General features: G+C 37.7%; 1 protein-coding gene across 1 annotated transcript in view; it reads right to left on the bottom strand.

Annotated features, from left to right (window-relative positions):
- Window positions 1-1,237: 1,237 nt before the first annotated feature.
- The window catches only part of LOC149157064 (putative histidine kinase 6), a 39,386-nt gene continuing 21,346 nt past the window's right edge, over window positions 1,238-19,277 (bottom strand). The window contains exons 6-11 of the mRNA XM_089439056.1: window positions 14,395-14,446; window positions 11,992-12,221; window positions 11,700-11,798; window positions 3,241-3,959; window positions 2,549-3,067; window positions 1,238-1,765 (exon numbers count right to left, since the gene is read on the bottom strand). Coding sequence (XP_089295182.1) covers window positions 1,516-1,765; window positions 2,549-3,067; window positions 3,241-3,959; window positions 11,700-11,798; window positions 11,992-12,221; window positions 14,395-14,446 — 1,869 coding nt within the window. The 3' untranslated portion in view covers window positions 1,238-1,515. The remainder of the gene's footprint in view (window positions 1,766-2,548; window positions 3,068-3,240; window positions 3,960-11,699; window positions 11,799-11,991; window positions 12,222-14,394; window positions 14,447-19,277) is intronic.

Raw genomic sequence — 19,277 nt, 5'->3', positions numbered from 1 at the left:
AACCATTAGGCCCACTCAAACTATATATAAGTTAATTTCAATTATCAATAATAAAATTATATATATAATATCAAATAAAATTATTAATAAAAAAATTATATAATATTCAAAATTAATAAAAAGAAACATCTGAGTAGAAAAAAATAAACATCCAAAAATAATGTCACAACTTCAAATTGATACATTAAAAGATAGAGTCGAAGAACCATGAATGGATAAACCCAATAATTTATAAGAGTGTCCAAGAATAATGTTAAAAACCACAGCCTTGTCAACTGAATAATACATAATAATATATATAGTTATTATAAATATTATAAATTTTATTAGATATTTGTAAAAACAGTTCACATGTTATATACATTTATATATATATTGAGTTCTACAAAAATTTAAAAAAGAATTAATTTAATTTGTGGAATCAGTATCAATATCTCAGAAAAATTTCAGGTTGCTGAATTTATTTATGCATTCAAAAATGTATTTTAAACAACAACAAAAATCACAATTTTTTTAAATTGTTGTATAATTCTAATTTAGTGAAAAAAAATATTTAATCTATTCACTATATTTAATCAATAAATTAAATTACACAGGGATATTATCAGTTTTTATATCAAACTTTATTATCAATTAGATAATTCATCCTAAAATCACACATATTTCAAGAATAAAAATTTAAAAACATTTAATTATATTAAAAAATAAATAAAATAAAAATCCAAAATAATGTTAAAACTGCAATTTTACATATTGCGAATGGTTTTTTTTTAATTTTAATGATAATTATATTTTATGATAGATTGATATATTCAGTACTCCAAGTTTTCTTGTTTCATAAGCATATAGCCATTTTTATATATGATTTTTTTGTATTTTTTATATATGAATTTTTTCATGATACTCTTGCTTGTATCGACATCACCGTATTTGGTAGTTTCATTGACTTCATCGTATGGTCATTTTTTAGACATTAATATAATTATGTTATCCCACATTGCTTAAAGAAAATGCAAATGACGCATGTAGAAACTTTACTATTAGTGTTTAACTTATGCACACTCATATAATAAAATGTGAAAAAGTAGGGGTTAGAAAGTTGCCATGTCTGGTAAACAAAATACCATGTCAGACAAACATGAGAAGACCATCCCAGTCGTTGCATCTTTCAGAGGTGGCATAGTAAGGATAGGAATGATAATGAAGTTATAATATCAAACCATAACTGGGAACAAGATATGCAAATACCCGCACAGCAAATGCCTTTAGATTTCCATTCAGCCCTAACTTCAAATTTACAAATATTGATCCTACACTGCCTTCACCCGCAGCATATAAAACTCTACATGCTTGCAATCAATCTACATGCCATAACAAGGCCTCCAAAGAAGATGAAAGCGAGGAGCTCTAACTTTCAGACAAAAACCGAATCGTTGAATGAGTGGACAATCCTATTCTATATATTATACATGGGGGCTATGAAATCCTTAAACACTGAAAGCCAATATCTAAACACTATCTAACTAATGGCTCCTCAAAAAATGGAGCTAGGGCCTTGTATAGTTGTTCCTCTTCAAAAGGTTTTGAGACATACCCATCCATGCCACATCGCAGGCATTCCTCATGGGTTGCCTGTATTACATCGGCCGTCATTGCTAAGATTGGCACATGCCATCTATTGTTGGTAGCCAGAGTTTCACCACCGTTGCTTGTACACTCCATGTTAGCAAGTTCTGCTGCTCTGATCTGTCGCGTAGCTTCAAACCTGAAGAAAGGAGGAAACTATAAGAAAATATATCAAGATTGACATTTTCAATTCAAACTTTTACAAGTTATAACAAATATACACAGGTCAGGACTCAGTATTCCAAAGTCTCCCTTTTGACACGAGGCATCAGCAATCTCATCTATAGTAGTGCAAAGGACTGGTCATTTTAGCAAGTGCTGTATTTCCATGAAGTTCTCTACTGAAAGAGAGATTCACAAAAATTCTACTGATATGCGAATGCATGCTTTTCAAATTTTCTTGAATGAAGATGGGGGGTTAAACACCAAAAACTGGAATTTGCATATACTGAAAAACCCAATTAGAGCAATTGATACCAGTCAAATTGCAGTCTTTAAATCACCAGGACAATACATGACCTTTTTTTGGTTAAATTGCAGTCTTTAAATCACCAAGACAATACATGACCCTTTTTTTGGTTAATTTTTCCCCACTTAGTAGCTTTTTTCCAAGGTTAACGTTCCACCTGGGGAAGACAGTCAGCCTCCCTCTACCCCAAAGCAATTTATGATAACCACCCAACCTAAACTCAATTGACATCCCAGCTTAGTAGTTATACCCCATATTCTAAAATTTATATCCTGTTTGGTAGCTATTCTTCATATTCTAAAATATTGTATCCTGCTACTAGAAAATGTTCAGTTCTTGTTTCATGATATACACAAGCCAAAACAACATCAAATAGAACAGAAGTAGACAAGTCAGAAGAGCAATCCATTTCCTACTACAATTGTTCATAGGTCAATTCGGAAAAGGGGGTACCCATCCATTTCTGGCATCTGCACATCCATGAAACATGCATTGAAATTGTGTGGTTGTCGAAGCATGGATATTGCAGATTTCCCACTGTCTGTGCAAATAACATTGGCACCATACTTCTTCAGTGCACCAGCAGCCACTCGACGATTGACAATGTTGTCATCTACCACAAGTATGGATTTTCCAGACAATACATTACTTAGAGGAGAGGAGGTCTTCAAAGGTTCTCTTAGATGCTCTCTCCTGTTGCAAAATCCAAGAGCTAGCTGAAGACAAACAGCCAACATGCTAGCACGTAAAGGCTTTAGAATAACTGTCTCTGCAAAACCTGCAGCTTTAGCTTTCTGAGTTTCTTCAGCTGTCAGCGATGTAGCCAAAAGAATCATCTTTAATAAACCCTTTGACTGTAGAAAGGGTCCTCTTGGAAAGAGACCTACTCGTACTTGAGAAGGAAATAAGATGCCAGTGCCGGGACCCCAAGCATCCTTCTCTATTAGCACCATATCTATACCATCTTTTACGCTGCCATTTGCAACAACATGAAAAGGAACCAGTACCAATAAGTAGCCATAGTAATGAATATGTAGTATTCAAAGAAGGACTTGATAAATTTGCACAATGCCCAAAGGTTACTAGCCTCTGGCTCTAACTTTTACGTTAAAGAATGCAAAATGGATGAAGGCCTGGAAACATACCTACAACCTTCTGTTGGAAAACCATCCATTCCATTCAGCATAGATAAAGCCACTTTAGAACTAGTAATGCTGTCCACCTCTATGCCAAACCTCTGTAAATGGTATTTTGTGACTAGGGAACGTACTGGGTTACCATCCAATACAAGTGCCTTCATGCCCTTGAAATGAGTCGGTAGTCTTGCACCTCGTAGTAAATCACCGTCACCATCAGCACCCGCTTGGCCCACTTTGAACAAAGCAGTGAAAGAAAATGTACTTCCAATACCTGGACGGCTTATAAATCTTATCTCACCGCCCATTAATTCAATCAAGCATCGGCTGATACTGAGGCCAATTCCTGTACCCCCATAAGTTCGAGATGTAGAGCTGTCTGCCTGCATAAATGGGGTGAAAACTCGATGTTGTGCAGGCAGAGGAATTCCAATCCCTGTATCCTCCACACTAACTGCAAGCTTTACAACATCTGTCAACCTTGCAATCCGCCCTCTTCCATCAGATTCAGAAAATAATTCATCACTGCCAATTTCATGTAATATCTTGAAGGATTCCCAATTGTTTCTGGTATCTGCAGCTTCTGAACCACTCAGGGTATTGGACAAACTGTAGTTATTTATTGCAGGATCCTCTCCAATTTTTTTGTAGGCAGAGAGCCTATGTGTTAGAACGTCAATTTCCTGTGCAAGATGAACACAAACAAAAATGTGCCCATTCTCCGTAAACTGCAAAAACCATGCTTGAAGACAGTATTAGAAGGCATTCAAAGATTTGACACCAAAATAATTCAAAAATTAAATGGTATAAAATGAAAAGCAAACATAGCCTCAATAGTTATTGAGATATGCCTAAAATTTACATATTCATGTTTAGTTGGATACTTCAAAAGTCAAAGTTGCACATTGCAGATAAAATATGTAACAATTTTGTGACTGTGAAACGAGTTTATCAGAAATCATACAAGCATCGTAATATTGATCCATGTGAACATGACAATATTTAGTCCATTTAGGGAGAAATAGCAATATTGTTTGTTGGTTTCATTTTTCATGCATCAAAACCACATTTGGGATCACATATCAAGTTATCAGATTATTCAATTATATGGAGTCTGGAGAAAAAGTGCATGAAAATCTATTGTCAAATACCAAGTTCAAAACTATAACATGAAATAAATTTAGTTCCTTCAACTCTGAATATGATAACTACAACTAAGACCCACTAATACAGGAGGGCACAGCCTAAGCTCTCTTGCAGGATTTGGTTCCAACAGATGCAGGTTACTTTTCATAGGTTAGATATTCCAAATAACTCCAATAATTGTAGTAGGCTCGACAGCAGAACCACAGTGTTTTTCAACTGAATGAAAATCTTAACCTAAATTTTGCATCTAGTCATTTTCTCTGACGCGTGATGTTATGTGCAAATACTCGAAAGCAGAACTAATATGTTCTTGGGATGTCATAAATTTAAGAAAGCACGAAGAAAGAAGCTCCATTTTGCCTGCTACTCAAGAGGGGCTGAACTTCAGAGATCTGAAGAGAAAAATAGATTAAAATTATGGTGGATGAAGATGGCAATGGGAGGATAGGACAAGGAATGCTGATACGTTAGTAGATAACTCTCTAAAGGAGAATGAAGGACCGTAGCCCTAACCCTAGCCAAAAGACATGGCTCTGTGACATCAAAATGTAACATCAGGAACCTTCCTCAATCTGGGCTTTTCGTGGCCAGTTCTGGTAATCCTTTCTGGGACAATAGTGGGGTTCAAACCTCGAAGAAAAATCACATTTGCTTGGCAGATCATTCTGTGTTGAATGTTTTGGGAAGAGATTGTACCCAGCTTGCTAATAATCTCAGGATGTAAGCAGACAAACTCATGATGAATGTGGTTACATTGGAAGAGACTCAAAGATTTTTTCTTGATCCTGTATACCCAAATGTAGTATTTTTTATGGAAACCCCAACATTGTATTTATCATTAAGGGAGTTTGGCACTGTTTATGTGTTTCAGAATAGCCAGGATCTGAAGAATGGCAAGGGTTCAGACCTAAATCTCGGGTAGAATTTCATTCACGGCATAGACTCCCCAGATAGTGTGGAGATTCCCAAGAATTGGGAGTTGGCTAAAGAAATACGTACTGGATGAAGATCAGTCAGCAGTGACATAGATCAGGGCATCAATGGTATAAAGGAAAGGGGCCTAAAGAAGAGACGAAGGAAGACCACCTGTGTAAAGGTGTCAAATGACAAGATGAAATTGGTTCTTCGGGAAGATACCGTGATTAATCAGGTACGTTTATATTCTGGCCCTTATTGGCAAATTCTCTAGAAGAAATATCTCTGATAAGAACCTGTCTACGTGGGTAAACCAGATATTAAGGCAGCAGTTGAGTTATCCCCCTATATTTCACATCCTGGCTAGAGGGTGGATACCATTACTTTTAGATCTGGTAAGCATAGGGAAGTAATCTGTCAGAGAAGATGGTACTGGCACACTGCTATACTCTGGCTTAAACACCGGCATCCACGCATTGATCCTCTCAAAGAATTGGCAGAGATAGTGCCTAATAGCCTATCTGGGTAACACTACCCTATCTTCCCCTGAAGTTCTGGCAGAAACAAACCAAGGTCTGGCAGGAACAAACTCTGAGAGGCATAGATAACACTCTACAGATGAGTGAAGTTTTTTAACATAGAACAAAACCATGAAGGTCACTTCAGTTGCCGAGATTTGTCTTGAGATAAATTTATGCAATGGCTTACCTGATGCAATGGATATAGAGAAGGGGAGGTGGTCCTACTGACAAAGGATAGACTATGATCAATTGCCTTTCCAATGTTCCGTATGTAAAACATATGGTCATTTAAAAAGAGCATGCCCTAAAAAAATGATCCAAGAGAAGATTCTAAGGAGGAAGTCAGAGAGAACTCCAAATGAGTAAATAAGAGACCTTCGGAAAGTTCATACAACCCTTCTGTTGCGAAGGGGAAAGAAAAGGTCCATGCTGAAACTGTCCATCAGACCTCCTCAGAGGCTATAGCAGGTTGTATCCTCCAGGACTTGGCTAAAGCCAGGGAGAGGAAAAAATTATTCCAAGATACAGAATGATATGATTTGGAGCAAGAAATATCTATGATGTTTGGCCACAAAGATGATACCCCCAATTCTATGCCAGCAATGGATGAGGAAACCTTTGTAGATAAAAGTCAACAGAAGGACTGCAATAAGAGAAAACCCATCCTTGAGAATCAGTCTCTTTCAAGAAAAAGGATGATGTTTTCATTATGAAGCCTAGGGAAGAAAATCTCCTAGCTTAAAGATGACTGGCAGTAATCCAAAGATATTTGTGACTGGCAGTAATCCAAAGATATTTGTGACTAGGTGGATAGGGAGGATTCCGATCCAAAGTGGTTGCTTCCCACAAGAAAAGGTAAGGAGAAAATATTGCTTCAGATCGCACAAGTATCAATTCTTCTCAAAACTTTTACGCAGATTATGTGCCAAGCTGTAACAAGTACTATCTTAGGTCAGCTGCTAGAAAAGATTACAGTTAACAGTTGTTCATAGGAGGTGGTTTGAACACAGCACTTTTTCTGTGGCTAGATGGCCGGATTGGGCAGGTCTTCGCCTCTGCTTCCACCCCATGCTACATATATCGCTGCATTTAACTCATTGGCTGCAAATGGGCCATCGTTTTGTCAAGAAGCTGGAAGGAATTCCAAAGGTCGAGATTTTTGTGCCAAACTCAAGAGCACAAGCCCTATGATTGGCTGAACGTGGCACATAGAGCACAAGCATTCTATGTGGTTGTGGGTTGAAACAAATTGGAAACCCATGATCAAGGGTTCTGTCACTTTGGCTTTCTGCAAAAGAAGTTATTATGATCAGGACATGATCTTTCGAAGCAGGGCTTACTTCATGGCGGCCCAAGGGTTATATCTAGATCGATGGAGCCTAGGTTTTAACCCTTAAAGTGATGTTCCATCTGCCATCCATGTTTGGTTAAAGCTCCCATTTTAACCCCCGCACTGTTGGAATGATACTACTTTCAGATATATCAGCAATGCACTTATAAAATACATTGATCGAGCTGAGCCACCAAAGGAGCTCTTCTCCTGTGCAAGGATATGCATGGAGGTAGATCTGGATAAGCGGCTCCCTAGCATCAATAACCCTAAATCTAGATAGCTGGACCCATATTTAAGAAGCTGACTACAATCAACTTCCTTTTTAATGCAAAGTATTCCATGAATATGGCCACTTTGCAAGAGGCTGCAAATTGAAACAGGAGTAGCAAAAAAAAGGGAATGAAGGCGAACAATGGCAACAGCAAAAGAGGAGAAGAGGCCTAGCTAAACACCAGAAAAATCCACCAAAGCAACCAAATTAGAACGCGAAAAATGGGAAAGGACCAGCTTCCCCTGAGCAATCCACTCGGGGGGGGAGGTGAAGGATCTAGTAAAGGCCAAAATGATAACAATAATAGCTTTGACGCTCTCAATTTGGTGACTGAAGAAGAGAAAATTTTCTAAACCAATATACAAGAACATGTATAAAATTTGAGATTAGGGAATAGAAAATAGTGGAATCTTCCTCGGAATATGAACAAATCCTCTCCCCCTAAAAGCTCCAAATTCGGGCCTTCCTTTCTGAGCTCAATTGACAAGTCGTCTGAGGCAGAGTAGGAAATGGAATTAGAAATGCTCCAACAAAAGGTCGATCAACAAATCACTAGAGAGGTAAGGCACAAAAAATAGATAAGGATAAGGATATGAGAACATAGGCATTATTAGATTCAAAAGTAAAGTGATATAGAAATACCAAAAAAGAGGCAAATCAACCCCTCAACAAGGTGATATTCATACAATTTTAGTGTTTGAGGTATGTCTTACCTCTGTTGAAGATGACATCATATCCCTTGCCCTCAAGGGTAGCTATTGAAAGAAGGTTCTTCTTCAGTCCTAGAACATAGAGGACATCTATAAGATGAAGAGGGACAAGTCGTCTGAGGCAGAGTAGGAAATGGAATTAGAAATGCTCCAACAAAAGGTCGATCAACAAATCACTAGAGAGGTAAGGCACAAAAAATAGATAAGGATAAGGATATGAGAACATAGGCATTATTAGATTCAAAAGTAAAGTGATATAGAAATACCAAAAAAGAGGCAAATCAACCCCTCAACAAGGTGATATTCATACAATTTTAGTGCTTGAGGTATGTCTTACCTCTGTTGAAGATGACATCATATCCCTTGCCCTCAAGGGTAGCTATTGAAAGAAGGTTCTTCTTCAGTCCTAGAACATAGAGGACATCTATAAGATGAAGAGGGTTCTCGGACTCCCTCTCAGTGTTGAGGGTACCAACTCCCCTAGATGTGTACTTGCCATCATCTCCTAGCTCAATCTAAAATTGCATGTCCTCCTTCAACTTGTTGAAATACTCCCTATTCCGGGTTCCGGGTCATGTGGAAGGAAGCTTTGGAATCAACATACCACGGGTTGCTCCCTACTGGGCTTGCCATGTAATCTATCAATGAGAAATCTTTCTCAAACTGAGAAGCAAACCCATCTACCTTAGTTAATGCAGTCGCATGATTCTTATTGGACCTCTTATTCCGATTTGGACACTTAGTAGCATAATGCCCAAACTCATCGCAATGGAAGCAATTGATCTTACTTAGATCCTTCTTCTTCTTCTTCTTATTCTTCTCTTCTGACTAGACTCGAACTTCCCTTTTCCTTTCTTTCCCTTAGCCTTGCCTGCAAGAGCAAAATTTCCTATGTGAATCTCCTCCTGAACGCAGCCAATCCATAACCTTTCCCAACTGGGAAAAATATCTCTGCCATTGAAAACATCCTATAAGCCATACCAAGACTTGTGAAGTCCCAATAAGGCAAAACAGACAAGGTCATGCTCAAGTATAGTCACATTGACACAACCTAGCTCATCTCGAACCTAAGTGAACTTTGTAAGATCTGTGACGATGGGGTCCTGGTCTCATCCGGATACTCCTTAGCTTCTCCTTAAGTGCAAGCTTCCTAGTATCACTGGAACTCTAATGTAGATCTTAAATAGTTTTGAACATCTCAAAAGCTAACTTCTCATGGATATGAAGAACTATATGATCCTTGACCCCTTCTAGAATAATCCTCCTAGCCTTCACATCATTCTTAGTATGTTGGGTCAACTGTTGAGGATATTGTAGTTTTGGAATAGTGTTCTCGACAAAATCTCCCACCCTATTATCCTCCAATACTATCATGATCCTCCCTTTCCAAGAGATGAAGTTAGAGGCTCCCTCTAAATAGTGGTCAACTCTCAATCCTTGGTACACCATTCCCCCTGTCCAAGGAACTACTCTTCACAAATCAGATCTTTGTTCTTCACAAATATAATCCTCTTGATGTTGGTCATTATTTTGTTCCTTTCTCTAATACCATGTAGAATTTCCTTGAAATTTTGGAACTACTTAATGAACTAACCAAAATTGGGTTTGATTCACCAAGGCCCAGAATTTCTCTAATATAAATTTGCAGCGGAATAGAAACATAATTAAAAACACAATCACACAATACAATAACATTATTTTCTAAGGAACCCAATTGGGAAAACCCTCTACTAGCTATAGAATTTTATGGACAGAAAATAGAGCAATTAACCTCTTTACAAGGCAATCATTTCAACAGAGAATACACTTATCTCACTGCTTGGACTAAGCTTGAAACCTCCATGCATGAAATCCAACCCAACTCCATATTTTCATGCGTTGTCTAGCTCCTATTTCCTAGCGCTGGAAAACCCCTATTATTTAGGGAATTAACTCATAAATCTTAAGCGCACTTCTGCAAGGAAATAGGAGCTAGACAACAAGCTCTCACACAAAACTCGTGCTCAACAATAATGTACAATGATGTGCCTTCGTCCTTCTTTTAACCTTTTCTATCATGCTAAATTTGGCAATTATAAATTTGGAATATGAGTTAAATTCGACTTGCTAGCTGATCCAAGCTGACTCTTCAACTCACCCTGCCTCTAATAGAACTTGAAACTCTCTAACTCCTCTCGCTTTCCAAATATAACTCGCACTTGGGGATCAACTCAACTGCCTCCCCATTCAATGCATGAGTCAAATTGTCACCATGAACTCGTCTTATTTCCTAGGAGTTCATGCATGCTCAAGGAAGACTAAGCGAAGGTCTTTCTTGACTAAGGCACAAGTCAAGAAAACCTTCCTCACTACTATTTTCAACACAAGATTGCTCTCAATCCATTTGTCATTAGTAGATTGGCCTTGTTTTCGTTTTATATGGTTTTCCTCTTTGTACCCTAGGGTTTGTCATTCTTATGTGGACTCTAGGGTTTAAAAAATGTTTGTTTAAATGTTTATCTATTTCTGCTAGAAATGGTCTTTTGGCTAGTTTTTGTTATTCTCACAGTGTGCATCTAAATGCAACATTGCAGATGCAAAATGTAATTTCATTCCTCTTTAACAAATAAAAATACACATCGTTTTCTACAGAACAAAAAATTAGAACCTATTTGAAAAACAAAATTGGTTAGTGCACCTCGCCTCAGATGACCCACTTTCACTAGATGAGTAAGCTAGGCAAATGAATGTACAAACTAGAGCATGGATGAGAGGCATCTAAGGCTGACTATTTGTGGATCATTGTAGGGGTTGTTGACTAGCAGGTTGCATTATAGGAAAAAAATGTATCCTAGGATTACCCATGTATGTGGATGGGTAATAGGGACTACGCCATGCATACCATATTCACACAACCAAGTTTTTATAATTATGGATGGTATGTAAACATATCCAATTGTATTGCACCTACATGGATTCACTTATAGCTTAGTCAGGCCATGATTACTAGAGTTAAGAGGAGATGCCATGCTCATTGTCTCCACTGCAAGTATCTTGTCCATGATGATAAAACTGCTTGATTATAATCACCAATACTACATTTTGGCCATTCATGGGCACCAATATAATTTGAAATATTTATTCAACTTATTTCTTGTGTCATCAACTGGAATATAAATTTTTGTACCTGGAAATAATGAGAAACCAAAATAAAATAACCGAACGGAAAAGGAATCCACAAAAAGGAATTGAATTATAACAAGATTGTAAACACCTTAAGGAAGGCCTAAATAGAAAAGAACATGAGAAATGGTACATTCATTAGGGTTTGGAGAAAATAAACATTACGATTGAAAAAAAAACATTAATCACAACTATATTGAGAGTATCATGAAACAAAACTCTTAACTGCTTCAAACTACTTTTATTTGGGAGGGAAAAGACCACACTATGACAATGCCAAATACACACATGCCTTTAAAAATATCCTGAAAGTAATCACAAAAAAAAGAACTATAAAACTATCAGAAAGGTAATTATTAACAAATTTAAAAAATATAGTAAAAAGAAGATTGCAAAAGAGCGTGCATTACTTTGACAGAATTGGAGACAAGATTGGTGATAATCTGCTGAAATCGTCCAGGATCACCGATGACAATCTCTGGGACTCTTTCAGATACAAATACTGCCAGCTTCTCTTCACCAAGAGATCAGCACATGAAACAAACAAGAATAATCTAGTCAACTAGTTATTACAGCCAGAAATACCATCCATCAAATTCAGCTTCCCAATTACATCATCTTGTTTTTCTTCTTATAAATGACATGCAAGTATACTCGTTGTAAGAAATCCAGGCTTAGCAAACATGGATATGTGTATGGTACCTCTATGCCTTTGGCCTGTGTTTTGGCAGAAAAGAGAGATAAAACACTGTCGAGAACAGTGCGAATATGGAAAGGGACTGTCTCAAGTTCAAGACGTCCAGATTCAATTTTCGCCTGGTCCAGAACTTCATTTATTAATGTTATTAAAGCTTTTCCACTTGCTTGTGCTGTTTGAGCATAGTCCTTCTGTGTAGCATCCAAGTCTGTATCCATGAGCATCTGAAGCATACCTGCCATCCAGAATTATAGAGATGAAAATGCATAAATTAATAAATAAACTTGCCTAGCCACACTTTCAATTTTAACAGCATGACAAACAAGTCCCAGAGAGTTTTAGGAAAAGAACCTCTCCCCTAATACCCCACCCAACACCAGAACAAGGGTACAATAAAAAAAAAGAGCATTGCCTTCAAGAACCAAACAATACAATGCACAAATGTAAATGAATGTGGATTCATTACAGTGTAGACAAATCACATTCACATCATAGTAGTCTATGGACTCAACATTCTACTATCTAGAGTTCTGGAAACAAAACAATGTGCAAACTGTCTTATGCATTTAGAATGTCATAATTACAGAATTACAAGAATCATATTGTCAAATTCAATGATAACATGAAGTCAGCTAGGTCCAGACTGATAGCTGTGGAATAAATGCATGCACCGATTACAGAAAGATACGACCGTTAGAGTTTCTTAACAGGGCAGCCCAACAACCAGCCTTCATTCTGTGGCTAGTTTGAAGTCACGACAATAGGACTTTAGAGTCTGGAACATGCCTTCCAAGCAGTTACTAAATAAAGTAATTTTGAGTGTGTCCTTCTGGCGCCAAATTTGTTTCATTATACACAAAGACATCACAATGGAAAAGCCTTTCTGGCAGAAACACCATGCAAGGGACGGTGGGGATGTCACTGATACATCCTAGACCAGTACACCCTCTATGTCATGGAATCCCGTCAGGCATGTCCCTGTGACAATTTTTGGCGTCCCTGCAAACAAGGACATGCAGCACCCTGTCAATTGGTGCACTTCTGGACATCCCTGTTGATGGGGTGTTGTTTAAGTGGATTAAACACACACACACACACAACTTTTTAATTCCAGCTCACATCTAGTCACCCCACCTGCGTTCTTACACAGATAAACCCCATCAGAAACATTGAACCAATACAAAATATCATGTTCAAGATTGATGGTTCTAACTTCTAAGCAGTCTGGAAACTTTACTTCGTGACTGAAAACTCATAACAGCAGAGAATTTCTGGCGTCTTTTCACTAGTGAGAATCGAGATATTGACCATCATTAAGGAGAATTCTAAGCTTGATTTATAGCTTTCTTGTAGTTGTAGGCAGAAGTAGGGAATGGAATTTTGTTAATTTATCACTGGAACAGTAACTGGAAAAAAGAAACAGAGTATTTTTTTTCCCTGAGACTAAAACCCACTTGCAAATTGTTTACACCTGACCATTTCTCAAGCCTATGAAATGCTGTTGCTTTCATAAATGATAATTTTAGTTTGTGTTTTCTAATGTAAGTTATTTGTGATTCATTGTTTGCTATTTAATCATTAACCATTGATGAAAAAATTCACAATAATTTTGGGATTTTCAAATTTATATTTGATATATGTTCTATATTAGGCCTGAATCACGCATAAGAGTGTTCTGAAATTGAGTGGTGTCTATAAACGTATGGGCATCATGTTTCCATATATCCTTGTTGGCCTAATTGCACATCTTTGGGAATTGATCACATAGACTAACCACCACCCTGGGAATATGGGACCAACTGCTCACTCAAAGTGATGGTAAGGATTTGGAAATTTACTAATGCATGTGGGTTTTTGGTGTAATGGCAATTCTCTATGTGGTATCAGAGACTTGGCCCAGTCACGTCAAAGGGCGTGTGTTGCACTAACCGTTCACTCAAAGTAATGGTAAGGATTTGAAAGTTTACTAATGCCTGGGGGTTTTGGTGTGGTGGAAAATATCAACAATCCCTTGATAAAAATAAAATAATCAACTAAAAATTGTGCTATAGTCGAAGTCCTTGTTCAATTTATTACTGCACTAAAGGATATACCCAATGTTTATACTTGTAAATGCTATTAAATATGCATAGAATGTAAGACAATGTATAAGAACAAAAAGAGAGATGCATCCACAACAATGAACCCCTGCTGTGTTCTTTACAAAAATTTATTAATGAGCTTCCTTCTTTAGGAAAAATGATTTTAGCTCTAGATTCTAACCTCCATATATCACTATACATAACCATGATATGATCTAATGTCAATTGCATTCCCAGCAAGCCTCAGAATTGAAAAATGAATGTCAAAAATTGATAGCCACCTCTAGTCAAGAACCATGTTCAAAGCATATACTAGAGTAGACTTACCAAGAACGCCATTCATTGGTGTACGAATTTCATGAGAAACTGTAGCAAGGAACTGCATTACCAACAGAGCAAAGAGGTCAGGAAGATGCTATGTAAATAAAGATGATATTGATATTAGAATTCCTAGGATCCATAAACTGCATTAACAGAAACAGGCTTGGCACTCAGATCATATAATGTGTATCACACAAATGAATAGTGACAAAATAACAATTCTAATTGCGGCATAGATATACGAAATTTTGGTGTTATCCATTAAAATAAATTCTGACAAATAATTCATGAATTTAACTCTGACATTTGTCACATCTTTAAGGTTAAATTCATGAGGATAAAAAGCCCACAGAGATTGTTAAGACAATCACCAACGTAAGAAGAATTAACATTGTGACAAGATAGAATGCCGGTCGGACATAGTCTGCAAGAACAGTTTGAAGTATCACTAAGTGGACCATAATATAATGTTGCATAGTGCCAATAGCATGCAACAACAAAGCAAGGTGGAAATGATCAGAAAAGCTGCTGCAGTGTCTGGCATAGGAACCCAACCGCAAGGTTAAAAAAAAGTCACAAGAACCAACCACGTAGACCAGAAAAACTACAATCTGAGGTTGCAGGAAGACTACATAGGCCTGCAATACAACAGTTGCTGAAACACAAAGAAACTGCAACAACTATTTCTGATGACACATAAAACAGCAAGAAAACTGACACAGGCAGCAAAGCCAGATTGCAAAAGCCTCGGGAAGGCTTCAACAAAAAGGAATGCAAAGAATCAGGAACACCGACAGTTTACAGAAGGCAGAAGATGAAAGGACTGGTACACAGGGTTTTGCTTTAGAAAATATGGTCATTGTATTGATGACTAAAGGTCCTCTAGTGTTTGGAATATTGCTATGTATTTCAGGTAGGGGAACAAGTATCTGGCATGGCTAGAAGCTTTGCCCAAATTTACAGGAAACCTCAAGTTGGGAGCAACAATAATATAATATATTAAAATCTAATAGATATTACAAATAAAAATAAAATAATTTATTTATTTCCATCCAAAACTTGCCAATCAAATTCCATAACTACATATCAGTGTTACTTGGGAGCGGTAGCGAAAGCAGGGAACAGGTGCCGGAGGGACATTTTCAAATGCTCCCAGTTTGGGAGCGAATTGCAGAGCGTTTTTCATATATATATATATATTTTTTATTTTTTATATTTTGATACATATATGTCAACAAAAACATGTAGAATGATGAATTAGATATAAAAAAACATAGATTGATCATTGAACCATATAACAACAATCATCTAGAAGTTATAATCTTCATCAACCACGTCCACAAGTTAGTAACATACAACATATTGAGTCTCATGAACCATGATTCGTCAATCTTAAAGTTTCAACTTCAAGCTTTCAAAATTGAAAATTCAATATATAACATTTATCATCATTGATCACCAAAGTTGTACTTGTAAGCTAAGTTTAACCATTACAAGAAATAATATCTAACATGAAATGAAATGTTATAAAATGAAATGAAATGAAAGAACTTTCACGAAGCATCATATTCATAATTCAAAATCATTAACAATGAGTTATAATTGCCAACTTCAAACTTCAAAATTAAATTGTCATATATTGTTTACAAAAAATATCATAATAAATATGAAAGAGTCAACAGTTATGAAAACTACTAGAAACTAGAAAAGACAAGTAAACTGTAAATCTATTATCTACTACTTCATGTGGCCCTTTCCACGAGAAGTGACTGATGTATGAGTGGGGGTGGTGGTCTTCTAGGAGTCTCCTCCTGCACAGACCGAAGACCAGAACCAAAAGGCACATGCCCTCCACGCAAGGGTGTAGATGGAGTTGGTGACAACAAAGGAACAAGACTCGGAACTCGAGCACTACTACTGGATGGTGGAGGTGCCATGTTTGTTGCTTCATCTTCCTCTCTCATAAGTTTCGCTTCCAGTTCTTCAAGATGTATAGTGCCATCCTCCAAATTATCATCCTCTGGGTGGTTGTCCCAAATTTTAGATGTTGGATCCTCATAAGCCCGATCACAGTAATGACTCAACAACCTCAAGTTGTAGTGCACATAAACCAAGCTTTCTGCCCGATTTTCATTGAGTCTGTTTCTTTTCACATTATGTATGAAGTTGTAGGTGCTCCAACACCTCTCTGCAAAAGAAGTATTTACAACCTGTGAGAGAACTTTTTTGCCAATTTTGGCAATAGTCCCTAGCCACCATACGCTTCCCACCATGTGAGAGCATCAAATCTATCTCTATCTTCCATTGCATGGAAGGTACCAAACAAACCAGTGCAACTGAAGTATCTGCCTAATTCAAGATGCAGACTAGCACATTCCTCCCTGTCAGGTATCAACTTGTCTAATGCTTGGAAATATCCTGTAGATACCTCTTCACCTATACGGGGTTTGACCCTAACCCCACCCCCTGGTGCAGGTTGGCCCAACCAAGATGTAGAGTAGTATTTTGGCGTAAGGATATACGCCAAGGCATGTAGTGGAACATTAAGTTTATCCCACCGTATACACACACAATCGTGAATCGGTTTACACAAGTTGGAATCATTTTTATGAACAATATCTTTTATTTGCCGCAACATGGTATCAATCTACTCATACACCTCGCCAATCACTGGTTTATCTATATCTGCAAACCGAATCATGTGATAAATGGGCTTGGTGAAATCCAATATTTGCCTCACACGTGCCCAAAACATACCATCAAGAGCGGTCTCCTCCACCTATTTAAAACCTCGCCTGTCAGCTGCATTTGTAGCCCTTTCCTTTAATACCTGCCAATGTGGACTTGATACCATGCTAGCCAATGAATCTCTTACCTTCAAAAGGCGCCTGAAGGTGAGGTAATAGCTACCAAATCTAGTCCTTGCAATCTTCAACAACTCCAATCTTGAGTGATTGTGGAAAAGGCCATGGGTATTGCTATGACTTGTAAAAAATTTATCAGTTCTTTGCCTCTCTTGTACAAATCACCAATCAATTTGTATTGTTCATTTTTGTTACTAACAATATCATGCATCAAAAGGTTCATTGTGTGAACCAAACCCCCAGATCAAAATATGTCGGGGTATTTATCCTCAATAATTGCTCCCGCTGCCTTACAATTAGGAACATTATCAGTGATGACTTGGATGACATTGTATGGCCCAATACGATCAATTGTTTCAAGCAATGGTTCTACAATGTTGATGTCGGTCTTGAACTTGTCTGAGTAATAACATGCTGAATGAAAGATGGCACCACTAACAGACATAGCAAGAACACTTATCAATGGCTTGCCTCTTACATTTGTCCACCCATCAGATACAATGGACACCCCATGGTCAGTCCAAGAACTTGTCATTCTACTCAAAGAATGTGATATTTTTGCTTTTTCATGATCAAGTCCAACGGTTCTAGCCTTGTCATACCCAGGGCTTTTGTATCCTTTAGGGGCATCATTTATGGCAAAAACCATTTCGTGCCAATAAGGTGAGCGAAGAACATTGAATGGTATCCCACATGCATAGAGAAACCTGTAAACTTTTGAATCCACATCATTCCTACACCCTTCATCAAGGAAATATGGTATGCTTCTACCCCTTAAACTTGGTGACCATGTGCCTTCATATCCACTGCCTTGGGAGGGAGGGATGCTGAAGGAGTTCTTTGTGCATGTGATTATGAGCTTGGCTCAAAGAAACCCTTTGATTGTTTAGATTTGTATTAGGCTTCCTTCTCTTCCCTTATGTATGTGGCTCTATTTGCTGCTGACACACCTGTACAAGTTCTGATTCCTATTTGTTTATCTCCATCCCATGGCCTTTTCCCGCAGAGGTGCTTTCTGGCACACGTATATGAACCTGTGTAATTATTGTTGCAACGGGGGCAATGAAATTTAGTGGTTCCACCCCCATTCCCTGCTTCAGGCCTATTAAGATATTTCCACAATGGAGTTTGGTCTAGCTTATTTTTTTGAGACTCATGTTCATTCTCCTCCAGCTCCTCCTCTCCGGGGTTTTCATTAAATCCAATATGACCCACTTCTTCATCCCCTTATTCATTTTCAACCCTTTTTTCTACTCTCCAACACCATAATAACCAAAAAAGGAAACAAGAAGAAGAAAATGCCAAGAAATCTAACCATGATTTTTGAAATTTGAAGTTTTGAATCTGCAAAAAAATGGAATGGGAATGGGAGAAAAAAGTTGTTTATTTATTTAGTAATGAACATTAAAAAAAATTTCTAGAATAGAGCCTACCTCTTTGGCCTCCAGTGTCCCCTTGCTCCTTGCTTTCTCTTGCTCCTTGCTCCTTGGCACTTGCTCTATCCTTGCTCCTTGTTGTCCCTCTCACTTGCTTTCACTTGCCCCTCACTCTCTTTTGCTCTCACTCTCACTCTCACTCACACAATTTCTAAAATAATGAAATTCTCCCTTCCCTCCCTTTTTTCCCCAACCAGAGCCTTTTTCTTCCGGCGTAATTTATTTTTTTCCGCGCGATTTTTTTGGGTGTCGCTCACGCCACCAAGAGAGTTTTTTTACAGCCTGGGAGCAATCGGGAGCGATCGCTCCCCAACCACTACTGGAGCGACACTCCCCAAATCGATCCGGCAATAAGCAGGGAGCGAAAAAAATATTCTGGGAGCGTGGATTGGGAGCAGGATCGAGGGGGGGGGAGGCACTCCCCCGCAACACTGCTACAGATTCCATCTTGCAATGAAATATGTAAAAGATCGAACTTTGAAACACTGCCAAATAAAATCAAAATATTAATCCATCAACAATTTGCCAATGAAATTCCTTGCCAGCAAAGAAACATGCAGAACTCCTAAACCGAACAATATGAAATTAA

Source organism: Pinus tabuliformis, chromosome 9, assembly GCF_031772625.1.
Source record: "Pinus tabuliformis cultivar Carrire ecotype Pingquan chromosome 9, CPIR1, whole genome shotgun sequence".
NCBI classification, from domain to species: Eukaryota; Viridiplantae; Streptophyta; class Pinopsida; order Pinales; family Pinaceae; genus Pinus; species Pinus tabuliformis.
The sequence above is the reverse complement of the archived record's forward strand: the minus strand, read 5'-3'. Positions and strand labels throughout refer to the sequence as shown.